Source organism: Poecilia latipinna, unplaced genomic scaffold (genome assembly GCF_001443285.1).
Source record: "Poecilia latipinna isolate Pla-1442-1.1 unplaced genomic scaffold, P_latipinna-1.0 Scaffold2144, whole genome shotgun sequence".
NCBI classification, from domain to species: Eukaryota; Metazoa; Chordata; class Actinopteri; order Cyprinodontiformes; family Poeciliidae; genus Poecilia; species Poecilia latipinna.
This window is the reverse complement of record NW_015114760.1, coordinates 22,643-43,019: the sequence shown is the minus strand read 5'-3', so window position 1 is coordinate 43,019 and position 20,377 is coordinate 22,643. Positions and strand designations below refer to the sequence as shown.

General features: G+C 43.0%; 1 protein-coding gene across 5 annotated transcripts in view; it reads right to left on the bottom strand.

Moving 5' to 3' along the window:
* zeb2b (zinc finger E-box binding homeobox 2b) overlaps positions 1 to 20,377 on the bottom strand; it is an 87,228-nt gene that overhangs the window by 63,427 nt on the left and 3,424 nt on the right. For 4 of the 5 annotated variants that reach the window (XM_015017447.1, XM_015017450.1, XM_015017449.1 and 1 more), the window contains exon 2: positions 19,182 to 19,377. In XM_015017447.1, coding sequence (XP_014872933.1) covers positions 19,182 to 19,254 — 73 coding nt within the window. In that variant the 5' untranslated portion in view covers positions 19,255 to 19,377. Of the gene's footprint in view, positions 1 to 19,181; positions 19,378 to 20,002; positions 20,087 to 20,377 lie in introns of those variants that run through there. The other variant, XM_015017448.1, reaches the window with a different exon arrangement.

Here is a 20,377-nt window from a genome sequence, read left to right as displayed (position 1 = left end):
TTTGTAGCTTTCATCAGGTTTGAATGTGCGCCACCCCGCTGCACGCGTTACACGAAAAGATGAGCTGTGCATGTAAGGAGGCAACGCAGGTGATGTTTACACACTGCAGCATGCAGGCGGAGGCGGAGGTTAAGTGCTTACCTGCTTTGGAGTGAAGAGGCAGGCGGAGGAGAGGAACCGGGAAAAAGAAGAAAAGAACCCGATTAGAACATGAAGAGCTTCATTTAAGACATTCAGATCGGAAAAATGACTGACCAGCAGATTATCCACACGAGATTCAGTGACACACTTTCAACAAATATCATCAGCATCAGCAAATTTGGATAAAAACACAATTCATGAAAACAAAAAGAGAAAAAGTATTAAGACCTTTGAATTGGAGTGAAAAATAATATTAATTAAAATTAACTCATTTTTATTGCTGTGATTTTTCTCCTGGTAAAACCAGATTAGTAGAAGAAGTTTGGACGATTAAAATATAACAACGTTATCTACATATTTAGTAATTAGCTACAGGAATACGCAATTTCTGAAAAGAAGAAGGGAAACGGTAAACTATTACTTTAGTAATCAAGTAACGTATTGATTATTCCAACTAGTAATTAAATTTAAAAAATGGTAGCCGTAACATTAACAGCTCAATTTTTAAGTCAACCTGGACAAAAACTGTACAAAAATATGAAAATATATTCAATTTAATAATAAAGTAGTAGGCTAACATAGACACTTCTAAAAAAAATGTCTTTACTTCACTTTTGAGTTTGTGTTTTCATCTACTGTCAATTAATTTAACAGTTGAACTCTGACTTTTCCCCGTCATTTATAGTTTTTGGTTCCTTCGTCACAAAAACATCTACTATAACCGAAAAGAGAAATTTAGATTAGCAAAAAACTGCGAATTATCCAGTGAAATTCTGCTACTTCTGATTACGTAAGACTCGTAATCGTTTCCACAGTAACGTAGAGACGTAGAAACGTTACCGTCGGTATTAAATGTATTTTTCCTGTTCGTCAGTGACGCTACACTTACGCTAAGCAGCAGGTGCAGCCGGTCGATCCGCTCCACCTGCCGCGATTTTAAGAATGTTGATTGATCCCCGAAAAACGATAAAACCCCAAACATGATCAGTAATCAATAAAATGCCCCCGGTTTGAACTTCAAAACTGGACGATATGCTGCTAGCTGTTAGCATTCGAAACCGGAAGTGGGAGTGCTGTGCAACATAAATAATCTTCCTGCTGGAACACGGAGCGCAAAATAATAAAACATTTAATTTAATCTAATTTATTTTGCCTCGAGGAATTTTAATAATCGAGCCAATCTAATCATTCAAGAAGCTCTAGATATTTCAGTTAAAGCTTTGGCAACAAGTACAGTCGATAATTTTGTCTTGGTGGAACTGGAAACCAGAAGGACAAACGATTATCACTAATGATTGTTATGAATATTATTGATTAATTTGTTTAGATGTTAGACCTTCTTGTAGATCCACATTATCAACAGATTATTAACACTCATTTTCTAATCATCTCTATTACAAAGTACCACATTTAATATACAATATGAGGATATCAGGTTAGGTGTTAACTATGTGAGACAAAAAAAAATCTTGTTTTTCAAAATGGTTCAGCTCCAAAAAGGCAAAACACAAGATTTTGCATTTTTGATCACAAGGAGATCCTCAAGGCTGAGTGCTTGGACCCCGACACTGATCATAAAGGTTTGGTAAAATTAAACTCAATTTAAGAAACATTTAATAGTTGCCAGTATGGACATACTGAACTCAATCTGTACTTTGTCAAAATTCAAAGCTAAATTTTCAAATTTTTTGCCAATTTGAAACCTGCTAAGAATTAGCAAAGACTGAGATAAAGCTCTCTTAAACCAGATTTGTCTCTTCAGATGGCAAAAAAACAAAAAAAAACAAAGCGAACACACACCAAAACACACACACCTCTCTCTTTGTTAAACAAACCATATATCTCTGCTTTTCTCTGCGGCTTGGCCTGGGCTGGGAGGGCAGGGGAGGTGATAGAGGAGAGGGGGGTGAAGGAGGAGGAGGAGGAGGAGGAGGTGTGGGTTGGGTATTTTTAAACGGAGGCTGGAAACAAAGGCCCCTCCTGAGGCCGGCCCCCTGCCCGCAGGATCACCTAGTCCCAGGCTACCCCGCTCCATTTTTCCCACGCTAACCTCCGGCCTCATTTGCATCCCCTGCTGCCCCTCGCAGCCATTATTTTCAGGTGAGCTGCTCTCTATGGAGGCTTAAGCGTGGTCGTCCCTGTTTATGTCTACGTGAATGTGTGTGTTTACGTGATGTGTGTTTTTTTTTTTATTATTATTCGTGAGTCCTGGTGTGTGCGTGTGCATGTCCTGATCCTGCTCTTAATTACGACTGACTGGCACCAGACACAATCGCCCCCTTGATTCGCCACCCTCCCCTCCGAGCGGCCCGCGCTGACCCGAATCATCTCCCAGCAGCAGCTGGAGGAGGACGGCCTCGTCTGCGCGCGATGACGACCACTACAGAGTTGCGCTGTCTTCCTCCTCCTGGAGCACAGCTCAGACTATTATGCCGCCGTTTCTATAGGCTACAACAGCTCTCTGTGCGCTACTGTATGAGTCCCGGCGCGGCGAGAGGCAGCAGCGTGTCCTATTCATTCATTAACACAGCTGTCGCACACGTTAACCAGACTCAACAGTCAACAGCGTGAGCACTACAGGCTACAACACAGCCATAAAGTGCACTAATGGCTTCTACAGTACGTGCACCGCAGGAAGCAGGCACTATTCTACGGCACATTTATCACACGATACAAAGCAAAACATCCATGATACCAAACTACGCCGTAAAACCTTAATGTTCTGTCTCTTACCTTCACCAAGACGCAGTTTAATCTGCTGTTTTATTCAGGGTTTCTGCTTAAAATGTAACCCCAGATTCAAAAACCTTACCAAGACATTTGAAAATAAGACAAATCTTCTAGTTCTATTGGCAGATTGTTTCATCTTTAACATGGGAAACATGTCTTATATCTGCCAGTGGAACTGGAACTTTTTAAAATCAATATTAAGGAATTAATGACTTAAAACGAGCTCCGCTATAAACTTACTTGTAAGTTAGTTTTGTCTTAAATCAAGTGTATTACGATAAAATACTTGGTAAGGTTTTGGGTTTTTGCAGTGCAGGTTTTCTCAAAAGTCTGATACTTGAGAAATTAACGTTTGAGGACCAGAAATTCAGAATAAAATATAAGTGGAGATGAGAAATTTAGCTTAAAAGTTGACATTTTCCAGAAAAATGTTTTAATTATTGTCATTTTATTTGGAAAATTTGACCAGTTTTTGTCTCTCTGGTTTGCTGTTTATATTTCTAGACCAGATTCAAGTCTTTAAATTTTACTTGACGGCCAACTTTCAGGATGTTTTTCCTAACTGAAATATTGTTGATTAATACTGGAGCTAATGTTTTGTTTAGCCACTTAGCACCGTTGCTAACTCTGAAAACGTTTAGCGCACTTAGCTTCTCCTAAAATAATTTTTCTGGATCAATTCTAAATCTCTAATTTACTTAGCTGTTTAAAGTTTGACATCCCTGTTGAAGTTTTGTAAATATGCTTTTATTTTGAAGTGTGTGAAGACAGCAGTTCTGTTTCCTGTCCACACATTCTCTCTTTTCTTCCCCAGTAATTTTATTTACCTACAATACTCTAAGGGAATTATGGAACATGCAGATCATAATATCAAAATTAAATTGGTGATCAACTTATATAAATAGATATTAGCTGAACCGAAGCTAGCGTGTTAGCATTAGCTTCTGCTAATGGTTTACAACAGGCGTATTTTCCTAGTAAAGAGTGAAGCCTTGCTGATCAGCCTTGTGTTTTTGGTACATTTAGAAATAAACAAAATGTTTTTTATATTTTTAAATATATTTTCTAGATTTTTAACCAGATGGAGGGCAAACATGTTTCCCGCTCAGTTTTAGCAGAATAGGTCCAGATTTCCCTTTTGACAGGTTTGCAGTTACATTTTGGCTCAACTGAGCATCAAATGTGATTGTAAAACTTAAACCTGTTGATTCTTTACGTACAAAAGTTTCAGACCAGCTACAATTTCATAAAAACTTTAATCCAACGAGCCAGAATGTGTTAACCTTTTAACAATTAAAGGTTTTCCAGACTTCCTAAAGACAAAAACAACTTAGAAGTAAGATATAGTAGCTTGTTTTAAGCCAATAATTATTGAATATTGATTTTTAAAAAATCACTGTTAGCTGGTAGAGAACAGTGAAAAAGCTGTTGGTGGAACTTGTACTTTTCCTAAAATCAATATTAAAGAAATCAAACTGTATCTTACTGAAAAGTTAATTGAAAGTTAGTTTTGTCTTATTTCAAGATATTTGCACTAGAAATTAGACCAAAAATACTTGGTAAGATTTTGTTTTTGCCAATTATCACCTGAAATGTGTCAAAAATCAATCAAACTCAGGTTAGTTTTCTGTCTGCGATGCGTTCGCGCCATGTAGACCAGACTATTTGATGATAAAAGCTCATGTATGACCTTGTGCTTGACTGTCTGACACAACTGCGTACCGTCAGGGTCGGAGCATTTATGTAAAAATGTTCACATTGTTCTCCCAAACAAACCTGAACTCCGTCACCCCGGCTGTGTCAGAGCCTTGTTCTTCCCACTGAGCGCCACACGCAGGAAAAAAATAAATAAAATAAAGCAGCCCACTGATGTCGGGCCCGAGCGCTTCTTCACAGCAACGGCAAACAGACAGAACCAATGTTTGTCCTGCTGCAGCCGGGAGCCGCGCTCATAACTGCACCTTATTATTTCGCATCATCATGAGCTGCAAAAGTCCACGGAGGAGAGAGAGGAAGGGGGGGAAAGGTAGCTACGAGGCAGGAGGAAGCAAACACACACATGCCTAATATAATTGTCAGCGTTCATCCCTCCCCCGGCTCAAAGTGAAGTCCCGGCGTTCACGGAGAAGGGTAATTATCGTGTATCCCGAATGGGAGGATGCAACCAACTCTGGCTCTGATTAAAGGGGACAGGAGAGGAGCGTTGCCTCCCTTCTGCAAGCCAGCGTTTAGGGGGAGGCGCATCTTTCACTGGCCAAACAATGTCTGTCAGCCGCTATCAATAGCTGCTGTGGGAGGAAAACCGCGCCAAGGTGCTTGGACTGGGTATAAATTGGGTGAGAAGTGGCTCAGGTCTGAAAACGTTTCCGCGTGCGGACGGCTCTATCAGGCCCAGATTATGTCGTACCTGCTGCTCTGATCCCTCACATGAGGAAATAACGGAGAAGATCCTGTCAGAGTCGTTCTCGTCTGAGCGTTTTTAGTTGGCCTCCATGTCACGCTGCGCTCCCTCCACCTCATTTCAGATCCCCAGAGGTTTCTGTCTGCACACACTCTGCCCTCCACAGCGTTCACACGTTTCCCTTAAAAATAATAAAACTGCGAGCACCTCTAGGATCCACCTCTCCAGATAAAATAAAACCCAAAACTTAAAGCGCCTTTGAAGTTCAAAGGGAGGAAGTTTGCAGCCACTTGAGAGCTAACAGTCCATTGCAAATGTGAGTGAAATCAGATAATGAGTAAAAACACAGGTTTCCTAAATGAGCTGAAAAAGCTGCAGATTTGTGGAGTTTGATCGTCTAGAGGAAGGAAAAAAAAAAACCTGATCAGCAGCTCCTTCGTTTTATTTCATTTATGAATTACAAGGGAAGATGCCATTATATATTATTAATTCTCTGCTGTTGCTTTGGCTCTGGCTGCTGCAGCGGTGAGCTGCGGATGTCGGCGGCGGTGTAATTACGTTCTAGCCGGGCAGCCATCCGTTTCCTTTCAAAAATTTACAGGATTCTTAATCACGTTGCTCATTTGGGCGCACAGTGGCGGGGACGGCGAAACACAAACAGGGGCACGTCTGTTTGCACGGGAACACCTGCTTAGCATTGATAGCAGATGTCAGTCAGTGAACTGAACAAGGAGAAAAAATAGAGAAAGAGGGAGGAGGGGGTGGAATTAAAAATGCAAGCATCACCAACTTCTTATTATTTACTTACTCCGAAATGAACTAGTGGAATGGGAGAAGGAAAATCCTGGCGAGCGGCTGGAAGCTGGGCCTCGTAATTGTGCCTCCCTCCTTTTTTCTTCTTCTTCTCCCTTAAATCCAGCTAACTACTGAGCATCAAGCTGCCGTTTTTATTTTTTTTTCTAACCTTTTCCCTCTCAACGTACCGAGCTGCTTTTTCATATTTCTATCCGTTTGCATCAGTCTGTGCTGCATTATTCATTTGCATTATAGTGCGGGGTGGTAATTAAATCTTGCCTGGGATGCTGTTGTATTTAAATGGAAAGTGAATATTTTAGCAGAGGGGGGGGGGACGCAGAATGCCTAATCTGCCCCCCCACATTCACACAAACACACCCACTCTCCGTTCCCCTGTCTGCTAGAGTCTGTGGGCTTTTCCGATTGTTTATTGAGCCCGCCGCTTTCTGAACGGCTTTTTTCTTAAAGAATAATACTGTTGAGTCAACAACTGCATTGATGAACGTATTTCAGCTGATGCCTTCGCCGGGCAGGGATATTTGATACCTCACACACACACACTGCTTCCTTTTCTGCACACACCCACGTGGAGACGCAAACAGATACAAAATCTCGCCAACAAAATGGCCACCAAGGACCTCTGGCCGACAGAGGAGACCTTGATGACAAACTCTCAGCCGGTAGATTGTAAGACTGAGGCAAGAAGGGAGGAAAGCTGATAAAACACGCTCCTAAACACAACCACAGCAACGGAGAACTGAAATGAAATACTAAAACAGTGACTCGTAATGAAAGTTTTCTGATAAAACACAATTATCCGGAGATTTCAATCATCAAAATCAACATTTTCTGCCAGTTTGGGTTAAAAAGAGTAGGAATTATGAAAAAGCTATCGCCAAAAAAAAGTTAAAATTTTAAAAAAACAGACTATTCTGTGTCTGAATCTCAAACTCACGATGAAAAGATTAAGTTTTAACCTTCATCTGCTCATAATAATCATCAAAATAAACATTGTTTTTCAGGTTTCAGTTCAAAAAATATTAATTATGCAGAAGCTATTATCCAAAATGTTTAGTTTATAAACAGCCATGTAAAAAAATCCAATATTTAGTTTGTAAAGCTCACATAAAATACCAACAGAATAACTCATAATGAATGTTTTCCACAATCAAAATCCACGTTTTCTTTGAGTTTTGGGTAAATAAAAGAAGTAAAAATGTGACTACTTTGTTTTTACATCTCAAATAAAATACTACTGCACTAACTCATTATGAAATATTAAGTTTTCATATTATTAATAGTTATTATTAATAATAATAATTACTTCAGAGGCTTTGTTTTACCATCTATACCTCCTCTGTCTCTTCCAAAACTCAAAATATTTAATTTGTGTTTTTTTTTTCAAATCCACCCCAAAAACTAAATTCATTTACTCCAATTATTTTTTAAAAACGTAACTGAAAGATAATTTCTTACATGTGACCAACAGAAATGGTTACAGAACTGATTTTGTTGTTTTTATGGTTTTATCCGCTTTACGTTTCCATTTCTGGTTGAAAAAAGCTAGCCGGTTAGCTTAGCTCCAAATCATACCCGACTTCTGCTTTGAATATTTAGAAGTTTGGCTTGTTTCCATTTTACGTTTTAAACTTTTAAACTCACTATTTTTGCACTAGTCAGTCCCTGGAATAAATTGACGCAAAATCAACACATTTCCACATAAATTTTCGCAAATTCTTTGCAGAAAAAATGTTGAAACGTTGAGTTTAAGCGACTGCAGCCTCAGTTTTACCTGATGACAAGTTGTACTGCGTGATTGATATGGTGAGTAATAAAAAGGAGCTGCTCAAGTTCCAATGTTTCCAATTTCTTTTTCACAACTCTTCCTTTGATTTTAGAAGGAAAAAAATGCTGCAAATATTTCTAAGGTAGCAAAAAACTCACAAAATATTCATGAAATCCCGACTGATACAAGTAGGTTTAACTTGGCGTGTCTAAATGCAGCTGAGAGTCAATATGGAGCCAAGCTGAAAAGATTTTGGGTGGAAATAAAGTTCTGTTTGACCCAGAGAGGAGTTGTTTGTGCCTCTCGTCGACAAGCGAGACAATAAAACACAGAGGAAGAGAAAGGGGCAATAAACCTTTGCTCCATATTTGCAGACAGAGGAAGAGAAATAGCAGCAGAAGAAGAAAAAGAGGAAGGACGGGATGACAGAGCAGGGAGAGCGAGGTGGAGGCAGAGGGATGAGCCGTGCCTTTAATGCCCATCTGGCCCCGGAGATGTAATAAAATTGACATATTGATTCCTTTGAATTTACGAATGCCTGTTTCATAAACTCCCATTTCCAAAGCCGGGGCCTCTTTAGAGCCCTGTCATTTTTCCCCCAAATGGATCAATTATGTGCCCACGTAATCCTGTTACCTGAGGAACCCACGCATACTTCTCCCATTTGCGCCGCTTCACCGGGGCGCACAGACTCGCATTATGAGCACATAAACAAACTCAAGGTTTTTGTTTGTTTGTGTGTGTCAGAGTGTGTGTGTGTTCTCCACCCCCCTCTCTCCTTTTCCTAATATTAGCAATTGTTTTCTCCCCCCTCCCTCGGGGTTGTCGTGTGAGTCTCTCCCGAAGGGCTTTAGGGAAGCTTTTTTCCCTTCTTGTTTCTTGTTTTTGAAGTCGTAGAAATCCCCGCTACCCCTGCCACCTTGACATCACCATAAACAACCCTCTCTGAAAGGCGGATAAACACAGATTTCATTTCCATCAGGAGGGGGGAAAAAAATCAACTCTTTCTTTAAAACACACAAGGAGGAACAAGAAAAGAGGACGATTTTTTGTTCTTCTGATAAACACACCTTCTGAGCCTCGTCAGGGAGTTTGGGTCAATGAAAATAGTTTCACATTTAAACAAACTTTCATAGCTGGTGACCATTTGAAGTCAATTAAATAATCTGCAGAAGATTAGAGCCACTGAATAAATTCTCTTTAATCTCAGAATTCAAATTCTGCCTATTAAAATCCAAATAAACAATTTACACTATTCTGATTATCTGAAAAAAAAAGAGAATTCTGCGATAAAAGTCAAAATTATACGAAAAATATAAACATTCTGAGATAAAGGATGAAATTTCTGAAGTAAAAATTCTAAGGAAAAAGTCAAAATTCTGCAATTATAATAAAATTTTTAAATTAAGCTCAAACGTGTGAGATTAAACTCAAAATTCTGAAATTAAAGCAAAAATTCTGAGAAAAAGTATGAAAATTCTAATTGAAGTCAGAATTCTACAATTAAAGTCAAATCTCTGAGATTAAAGTCAATTCTAAGAAAAGGAATTCTGAGAGAAAAGTAATAATTCTGAGATTAAAGTTTGAATTATGAGAAAAATGTAAATCTCCTGAGAAAAACAAACGATGAAAATTCTGAAGACAAAATTCCAAGGAAAAAGCCAAAATTCTGCAATTATAATAAAATTTTTAAATTAAGCTCAAACGTATGAGATTAAAGTCAAAATTCTGTAATTAAAATCAAAATTTGAAGTAAAAAAGTGCTAATTTTGAGACTAATGTCAAAATTCTGAGAGAGAAAAAAGTGGCCCTAATTGTCTTCCGTAAGAATCAGAACAGATGCATCTGTAAGTGGGTCAAACAGGAAAGTTGGTGAACGATTCCTGGCTGGACGTCGTTCTTTCATTTCCACTGGGTTGTAAAACCAACAAGGAGACATGAAGAGCTGAAGGAGCAAAGAATCAATCTGAGATCTTCACACTTCGCTGAGCAACAAGCAGCTCAGCTACAACAACTGAAAACCAAATAAAATAATCAAATGCAGGTTTTTCCTTCCATGAATGTCTGCAGTTTGCAGCGAGGATCTGCCTGAAGGGGTTCAGAGGAGCAGCATGTGTCACGCAGCGGCTGAGGAAACGTCCCTGAGCTTTGAGGTGATTGTTAAAAAGTGAAGAGGAGGTTTGTGCTCACTGGACTTAAACTGGGAGGAAAAGGCCCCAGTTATGATGAAAGGTCGACAGAGTACGTCTCAGCAAATTGGCTTTTCTTTCTGCCTTTTTCATGCCGACTGATGCTTCAGCTCCACTGCAGCAGAACCTAATGATCTCCGGCCCGGTGGCTCCCTCTCTCTCCCTCCCTCCCACCTGTCCACGCCCGGCCCACCTCCTCTTGGGCCCACTTTCTGGGGAAACGTTTGGTCCCCAGACACCAACAAAGGCTGATTCACACCAGTTCTGTTTAATCAAACTCCAGTTCGTTTGCCTACAACTGGTTCATCTGGGGAGGTGTGAACGAGCAATCGGACTCTGGTCCACCTACACACTAAAGTCTCTGTTTGGCTGAAAGGAACAGACCAGAAACCGCTCAGAAAAAGCAGGGCATTCTGGGTAAATACAACCAAAACAAACACGTGAGTCTAACGTTAGCAGGAGAAATAGTTTTACTAAAATCTGACGCTACTACATTTTTGTTTTCATTTTTGTGAAGGAGGAAGTTCTTCAGATTTTTTTGTGTGTCATTTCCTCCAGTGGTTCTTGGTGCAGCGCCCCCACAGGGGAGGAGGGGAACTGTTTTTACCACAGCAGATGAAAATGTGACAAATGTTGCAACGGTGGTCGCCAATCGGACAATATGTCCCTCAGACATGATTCAAGACAAATCCAGCTGCTGTCGGCACACCTGAATAAAAAACCACTCACTGTTGGGGAGGAGTTTCACCCTGTTGAGAGTAAAACACGAACAATGAGACTGCAACCACAGCGTCAAACTTTTTCTGTGAAGTTTGAAGCCGCGCTCTCCGTTTTCGCCTCTTGATTAAAACGAGTAAATTCGTGTCATTATTTAGCATCTCAAAGCGATGCTAACTCCTGCAGAATACAAAACAGCCTCGATGTTTCGCCAACATCTTCACCTGCATGCTGGCAAAGCAGAGCTGCGGAGGTGGAGACGGGGGGTTGCAATCTCTCGCATTGCACCGTCTCCCCCCCAACCCCTCCTTTTATAAATTACCTCATCAGTGAGTGAAATTAACACCGATTCTTGCAGGCAATTTCTCAATTTCCAATGCTAATTAGCTTTCTCTCTTTACTTTTAAATTCTGTAGCACCTGTTTAGGGGGAAGACATCTTAGGCAGTGCAGGCGCATTTAATCACAATTTTAATTAACCGTCCCCGTAGATGTGAAAGAGAAGCAATTATAATGCAGATGAATGATGATTTTTCCACATTAAATTGTTTTGTTTCTTCATTATGTTGATTGCATAAATACTGGCGCCGTTCACTTTTTATCTACTGTAATTTTTTGTAATTGTTTTGCACGAAAGAAAAAGAGAGAGAGAAAGAAAGCAGCAGAAAGGATTTTTTTTTTTTTAACAGAGTTTGCTTTCTGACAAATTGTTTCATTTAGTTAACCAGTTAATCGCCAAAGACGCAGGCGCAGTTTTTGACACAAAAGCATGGAGGCGTCGATTGTTTGACCTTAACAAACTATTAAACCAAATGAAAGTCATCTAGTGTCTTTACTCAGCCTCCATTTTAACTACACAGCGTATAGTTGCGAGTGAAAGCACAGATGGGTGCTACCGGGACGGACTCATAATCTTTATGCGCTCGTGAAAATATCATTGCGTTCAATGAAGGCGCTTTCGACCGCGTTTATTGCTCCTCGCTCTCTCAAACTTTGCTTTTACTTCAACGCGAGTCGCGGCGTTCGTCGACAGAGGCGGGATTTCCTGCGACTCTGCTGCAAAAAGTTGTAGGTTGTAAAAGCGCCACTGCGAAAAAGCTTGCTGCAAGGCACAAAAACATCTCCCAGAATCCCCCTGTGTTCACGTCCCTCCGCCCTCCACCACCCCCAGCAGCACTCAGCCCCTAATCCCACTGAGCGCTGCTTTCAGTTTGCCCAGAGACCATGCAGGACGACTCCAACGGCCCACACTCACACACACAACCACACACTCCCTGTTTGCTCCGTTTCGTCACATGGACACTCACTTCTGCAGCTCTGCACCTCAGTCATGTTCTTCTACCTCAACCTGACGTGCATCTGAGAGGAAGAAGCTCCTCGTTTGGATATTAGCTGGAGGTAAACAGAGCATTAAATCCTGCGGCGGGGGCCAAAACGGGCGCGGGACAATGAGTTTGGCCCCGGCGTCTCCGAGCCTTTGTTCTCGGCTTAACGAAAACGCCGCCGTCACACCGTTTTTACCTCAGCGCCGCCACAAACCAGGAGAGACCACAAAGGTGGGGAGGGAGGAAGGCTGAGACACAAAAGAGATGTAAAAGTGACAAGGAATGGATGAAAGCACCATAAAAACACTTGTGTTTTTTTTTATAAGAACGCACAGCGGCGGTGGGGAAGGGGCTCATGACGTAAAACAGCAGAACTGGAGCAGCCACTAAAAGTTTCATCACAGAAAGGGCCGATGTGTTCCCCTCAGCGCCAATCTGGACCCAATCAGCAGCAACCATTCAGGAAAATCTCAATAGGGCAACAACAAGACCTGCAGAATATTAACCAATTAGTCTCCACAACCCAGAGCATCGAGATTTACAAAATAACTAGTTCATAAATAATATTTTCTTTTTTCTTTTTTTTTTTTTTTAAAAAGGTTGAGTTTCTTGTCCTTGAGGGAAGCTTGGTGGGAGGTGATAAAATCTAAACTATGTCCTCTTACATGTTTCAATTACCTGGTGAAAAAACAACATGTTGAGTTAATTAAAGGGGATTTATCACCACTTAACCCCAAAAAGGCTGACCTCAGATGATCCTGGGCTGGGAGGGAGCTGCTTCTGCTCAGGCTGGCTCAACGTTATGGCAGGAGTTTGCTTCCTGGACGGACGGAGGGATGGAGGGAACAATCTGAACCACCAGCACTTAGAAACAACTTAGTTTTTACAAGATTGTGACAAGAATGAACAGAAAACCTCAGCTGCCAGGTCACTTCATCCTGATTTGGAGGAGATGACATCGAAACAACGGCTTTTAGCGTGAATATCGAGAACATTTCCACGTACTTTTGGTCTAATTTCTGGTGCAAATGTCTTCGTGCTCTTTAAATAAGAAAACTAGCTTACAAGTAACTTTTATTGTAAGATATAGGAGCTTGGTTTGAGTCAATAAATCCTTAATTTTGATGAAATAATCTGCCTAGTAGTTGTTTTAATCAACATTAAGGAATTATTGTCTCCTGCATCTTTCCTGTAAGTTAGTTTTGTCTTATTTCAGGTGTTGCAGGAGGAACCAGACTAAAATACTTGTTAAGATTTGTTGTTTTTGCGTCTGTGGTTCCCTTCCCCGCCCTCCTCTCTCCTCTCGACTGAAGCTCTGACTTGATGCGAGCGACCAGGAGGGCGGCGCGCCGATCGGCGGTGTCAGGTCGATTCCGCGCCGCCGGGGAAAGGTAACCTCTCCGTCGGGGAGGAGACGGTGAGATAAAGGTAACAAGAAACGGGGCGAAGAGGAGGAAAAGCTCGCCGCCTGGCTGTCAGCGCGCCTGCTAATTGCAGATGTGCCAGTCTGCCATCATAATAAAATCAGAGGCAGGGCGGACATTAAGCACGACTGGCTCATTTGTGAGACTGCTGAAAAGGTAGCACAAATGAATATTTCATTACCTTAATTACTAAGGAATACTCCTTTCCACCAGTCGCCGAATGAGTGTTGCTGTAACTAATTATGAAGCGTAATAACATTAGGGATACCGTGATTGCCAGTTTATAAGCTTGGCGCTGAGGTAGAAACTGTGTTGGGTAACATTCAGGAAGGAAGGAAGGAAGGAAGGAAGTGGCTGATTTCTGAATGCTACCTGACCAATCCGTCACGCTGCAGCCTTTTCATGTCGTGGCTCACCTCTGCGGCCCGCGGGCGCGTCCCCACGCACCCGCTGTAATGTATGACCGCCGATAAGGCCGTGAGAAAAAAACGGCCGAGTACAAGGTCTGCTTTGATGGCCATGCTAATTCCAATACCCCTAAGTAGTAAGAATAACAAAGTGGAGGGGAATTTATCTCAGGAATGCTGGAGCAAGACAGCCGAGCGATAAGGAAGTAGCTTCCCCTGGGTGGGGGAGAAGTAATTAGGCTGGGCCGACTTGTTAGATGACTGGCCTGGCTGGCAGGACGGCAGCAGAAAAGGCTTCAGCCGCTGCAGTTTGAGCAAAAAGGAGAGGAAAGTGATACAAAGTCGTAAAGCCATGACCTAACCGGAGACAAAGCTGCGTGTCAGGGCTGAGTCACAAGCTTCAACTCATGTCTTCTGCTTCCTGAAACCTTTTCTAGGTCAGGAAATACCCGGCGAAGAACAAGCTCGGCAGCGGCGGCGTTGGTTATCCGCCGGCCACACAAACCCAAACTCTGTCAGACTCCAACCTTGTGCGTGTCGGAAAGGCAGAGGACAGCGCTGTCGGTGTGATTATCCCCCGCTACCTGAAGAGGTGTTTGTTTGACATTCCCGTCTGACAAGCGGCGGGACATGAAGCGTTCAGGAGAGGAGGGGGGTCCCCTCTGCAGTCAGAACCCATTAACAGGGGCTCGACTTGGGCTACACATGTCCACCGACTGCAGCAGGATGACATTTAAAGGGGAAGATGTCTCAGCTCTCCTTGACTCACTCTTGCCAAAAGGTTAAACAGAACGTCGGAATAACAAGCAGGCCGCTGACCGCTCCCCTCGCTCGGCTGCAGCCTCCGCTTACGAAGGTGCTTGATCAGCGGCGAGATGAAAGCGGGAAGCGAGCGAAATCCGTGCAACCGCAAAACGACCTAATTTTGGGGCCTAATCTCGCCTGGCGATCGGCTGCAATTAAATCGAGATAACACGTCTGAATTTGGGAGCACCGGGGAGAGCCAGACGAGTCCTCGTTAAAGACGGGGAAGAAAGGAGCAAAGAGGAGTCACTTAGGTGGTACAGGAGGCAGGAAACCTCCTGAATAATGAAGCGCAGTTGGAAAGTGAGCGCTGATCAAATAGCATGTTCTATTATGTGGAATTAAAGGTGGGAACGGTGGGCGAGTCGGCCCAGATTTCCACATGTCACCCAGCCTTAATCTGCCGATCCGCCATTGATTCCTCCACGCGGCCCTGACCTTGCCAGGAGAGCTCTTCTGACAATCCGGCGTACATCAAGGAGTGTGTGAATTTCCCTAAATGTGTGTGCATGTGTGTGTGTGTAAAAGAGAGAGAGAGAGAGAGAGAGAGAGAGAGAGAGAGAGAGGGAGAGAACATCAGAGCAAGGAAAAACTGGAGGCTGCTTTCAACACTTGTTTGCACAAAGGTGTCATCTCCGAAAGCAGCTGCCGCGCAGAAACGGAGAAAAATGAGAAAATTATTTTAATGGCCAACACGACACACACACACACACACACCCACACACACACACTTTTACACACAAAAAGCGTTCACACAAGCACGGACCAGCTGTGATGTGTTTGTTCTTTTCATTTAATCTACATTTAGGCTTTTGTTGCTCCATAATCCGGCTTGTTAAAAAGCTGGACCTGACAGGTTGGGATCGATGCTTCGGAGACGAATCAGAGCAGTTCTCCAAACGAAACACAAATACAAGCGCTGGGTTTTGGCGGAACAGCTGCTATCCGAGCGAGCGCACATGTAGCATTGTTGGGAACAAGAAGGTGTTTGTAAAGTTGTTTTTCACCGTCATCAACATTTAATTATGAAATCTGAACGTTAGTTTACACCTGCTCAGCAACCTGTCGCCTGTCGCGCCCAGACTCGAGGAAAGTCGAGGAAAATGTCGGAAAAGAAGAAGAAGAAAAAAAAAACTGGCGAGACGCGGCGGAATAAGTGCAAACAGCAGGACGAGGCCAAATAAAGACTTTACATTTTCACTCCAGAACGACTCAAATGAGGCATTTTTTTAGAAATATATATATATATATATATATATATATATATATATATATATATATATTTTTTTTTTTAAAAATGCATCCTCCTCCTACGCAATGCATAAAACATGCTGGCTTAGGGGGTAGGGAGTGGAGAGAAAAAAAAAACTCTGAATGCATGCAGTTATTTGCCAGACCAGTGAAGTTTCAATTTCTGTGTTTGCTTGTTTTTCTGGGGATAAAACACAAGAGAAGCGAGAAGGCATGAAGAGAGACGAGATGTGGGCCTTTTCTCCGACTCATCCTGCAGAGTCTGGAGTCTCACACAAGTTCAGGAGGAAAACGCCGCCGCCGCGTCGCTCTGCCTCCACACAACCAAAGCAGGGGTTAACATCACGGCTGCCTGGTAAGGCTTTATCCCGAACCGCTCCGAACAAAAGGCCCCTTTTGCAAACAGACTCCTACTTTTTTTTTTTTTCCTCCACCCCACAGTGTCCAAAGGTGTTTGCTGAAGTAAATCTGCCTAAATCCTGCCAGGAGGGGAGGGAAGGTGTTCCAATAATCCCTAAAAAGAAAGTTGTGGGTGAGAAACGGAGTCACATGACGGCTGGGGACGTCTCAATGTCCGTCCAGACAAGACACCTGCTCTCCTTATCTGCTCAATCCAGGATTTCTTTTGATTTTTTCTTTTTCTTTTTTCTCTTTTTCCTGAGTGTCCGTGAATAGTGTGGGCATGCCATCTCGTAACACTATCTGCGTGTCAGGAGGGGCCGGGGGTCCCTGCTGGAGTACGGAGGCTATAAAAGACTCGTAACCAGGGGACGAGCAACAAACAACCACAAACACCCTGGTTATTCCTCTCCAGCACCCACCCACCACTTTCTGCCTCCATTTTTCTCTTCCTCTTCTTCTTCTTCTTCCCTCCTCCCCCTCCTCTTTTCATCTCGGGCCCTTTTCTGATGCTGAATGCAAATGTGTAGCCCTGCTGCTGGCGGCGAGAGGGGCTGAATTGTGATTAAGGAGAAGAAGAAGAAGAAGAAGGAAGAAGGAGAAGAAGAAGAAGAGGAGGCTCCTTTTTTTCTCTCTCTTCTTCTTTGTTCTCCCCCCGGGGGGATGTTTACCAGGAGAGACACGGCGGATCAGATATGAAAGGCATTCAGGTCAGCATTGATGTGAGCGAAAGTGAAATCGTACCTAAGGCATTCCAAAGAGAGCCGCGGTGTCAGGGGGTCCGGGGCCGCCGGTGCCTCCTGCGAGTGTGTGTTCAGAGGCCGGCAGGCACACAAATATCTGCACACAGGCAGGAGGACGGGCAGCCATCACAACGCACCGATGGCAACGAGAAAAATGTGTCAAGAAACGAGAGAAACCAGGTCCGAACCGCCAGCAATCAGCCCCACAGTCCGCTCCGCTCTGAACAGCACAAACACACAGAGCGATTCTGAAACCTGAACCCTCACGTTTTTACCCGTCACAGGATAAAACCTCCCTGAATGTGACTTCTCTACAACAAGTCTCATGTCTTCCTCAGAGTAAATAATCCCAGATTTCCTTCCACAGGAATCCAGCAGCTTCCTGCTGGGGTGCAGCCCCGTGTGGGAATGGCAGCCCGGACAACCCCCCGCCACCATCGACGGCATAAACATGTAAATGAAACACATTACCGCTGACAATCAATTGTCCACGAGCGCCCTGCGAAACGCAGCCCTCCTCCTCCTTCTCCTGCTATTTTCTCCTCTTTTCCTCCCTGCGTGATGGAGGCAGGAGTTTAAAGGGAAGGTGCAAACTTTTTTAAAAAAGCGACGGGTTTCTAAATATTCCTGCAGATTCCCGCTGCTTCGGGTTATGTAATCGGTGAGCGTTCCCAACGCTCCGGAGTCACGGGAGAAACACACCAACGCAGATATTCTGTCATTTTCCTCCTTAAATGTTGCTGTTTGATGCTCGTGCTGCTCGAGCGAGAAAAAAAAAAAAACAATCCCAGGTGTGTGTGTGTGTGTGTGTGTGTGAGTGTGTGTGTGTGTTCCCGTTGGCCGCTCACAGCTGGATGTGACAGGCAACACCTGGCGGGGGCCAAACTCTCAAACAACTTCACGCTGCTCGGATCAAGTTTCGCACCAGGAAAAGGCGAAGAGCCTCTTCTTCTTCCTCTTTTTCGTCTTTTTGTTTTCGAGCAACAAAACAAGAGTTTGAACGTGTGGCGAGGTTTGGAGAAATCAAATAATCTGGGATGTTCAGCACCGGACTGGACGGTTTATTTGACTCAAATGATCTGAGAGGGATTTGGTGAAATTAGGCGATTTGGTTTGTGGATTTCAGATTAGAAATGAAGCAGCGAGGGGCTCAGCCGTCCCTCCATCCAGGCAGGAAGAGAGGGGGGACAGGAGAGAGGGGCCAAGCCTCAGTGAGCTGCTGCATTCCCAAAAGGGGGGAAGAAGGAGGAGGACAAAACTGCTTTCTTTTTTTTTTTTTTTTAAAGAAATCCTTGGATTAAAAAAACTCCTGACACACTGAGCCGCATCTCTACAGCTTCTTCAGTTTGGGAATTTTAAAATTTGCATTTCAATAATAATTATAATGAGCAAGAAAGAAAGAAAGAAAGAAAGAAAGAAAGAAAGAAAGAAAGAAAGAAAGAAAGAAAGAAAGAAAGAAAGAAAGAAAGAAAGAAAGAAAGAAGGTGATCAAGCCTTTAAATCCAGCACATAAATATATGAATAAATCCAATAAATCAGCTGTGGAGCAAAATGCTTCTCTGCTATTGATTGTTTGAAATCAATAGATGAAATCTGATCTGGATAAATAACCAGTGCGGGCAGGAATTCAATTAAATAAAATAATAATACTAATAATAATAATAAATTGTGGGACGATGAGGGGGAACGGGACTGGGAATGTCAGCGTTTATTCCTGCACATTTCAAACGGAAAAACGCTTAAAAATGTGGAAAATAAAAACTACAATATTAATTAAAATAAAGTAACGCTTTATGGATTATTAAAACTCTAACACAATTTCGGAAAGAAAAAAAAAGTAATAAAATGTCACTTTTCTAATTCTTTTTATTTTTCATGCTCCAGACAGCAGCGGGACAGCAGCCCGGATAACGGAGCCCTTCATGGGAACCTCCAGCAGCCCGCAGCGGACTCCCGCTCCACCCGGAGCCGCCGCGGACGCCTCCAACCCCGGCCACAACATCCACAGCTCCGGCTCCCCTCCACCCCACACCCCACGGACAACACACGCTCTCCCCGGGATCTCCTTACCGTTTTTCCGCCTCGGATTGGCTTGTTTTCGCCTCTTACACCTGGGGCCATCCGCCATGATCTCCTGCTTCATTGATAGGTGTGTGCGTGTGTGTGTGTGTGTGTGTGTGTGTGTGTGTGGAAAGTGGTGGAGGAGGTAGGGGGGATCAGATGGCAGCTCGCATGGACTCGATCCCTTGATTTTTCTGCGTGATATCTGCAGGGAAACAACAGAGACACGGAGCGTCAGAAGGGACATTTCTGGGGAAAATTGAAAAACGGAAATCTCCACTTTCATCCAACTTTACTTTTTTATAACCAGGAAATTTAATCAAATAATATTAATAATAATAACCTACAGCCCTCTTCATTCTTAGATTTTTATTTTATTTTATTTTAAAAAGTAACACAAACCTGGGAAAATACAAATAAAGTGAATTCAAACTTCTGCTGGTAATTAAAACACCGGGAGTAAATGTTCAAACAAGACAAAAATACAGAAATAAAGACGCTAAAAAACCGGACCTGAGCCTCGGCGCGCTCACAATTAACGCGAAAACAGCAGAAATGAGACCAAACTGAGAGGAAAAACGCTGCTTTATGTCAGGTCCAAATGTCCCGACCTCGAACCCGGATCGGAACACAATAAAGCTAAAAGAAAAAACCCAACTAATTTTAGTTCTGATCCAAACTTTCTTTTTAACACCAAATCTGAGCCGCTGGTTTCTGGATTTCGCGCTGGGCGTCTTTGGACATTTTCGACGTTTGTTCCAATCAAAGCAATAAAACAGAAATAAAAGCTCAGTGGGATTTCTGTCGGCTCGGTTCGCCCGGATATTCACACATGATGCTGGTTCCGATGAGAACGCGAGGCTGGAAGAAACGGGGTCGAGAGCGGCTCCGTGTCCGGAGAGAGAGCTCGCTTCCCCGGACTGTCAGATCCGAGCCGGGACGCCTCCTCTTCATCCTCCTCTTCATCCTCTTCCTTTGTTGGAATAAATAAGGAAAGGTGAACCAGCAGCGCACCTTCCCTTCCTTCCACCTGCGCAGGTAAGCCGAAGTTCAGCTCCAAGTTTTACGCGGACGCGCGCAAAGTTCAAATCCAAAGAAAATCTGGGGGAAAAAAACTGGAATAAAACTAAAAAAAAAAAAAAAAAAAAAAAAAAAAAAAAAGGCGACCCTCCCTCTTTTTTTTTTTTTTTTTTTTTTAAAATGGG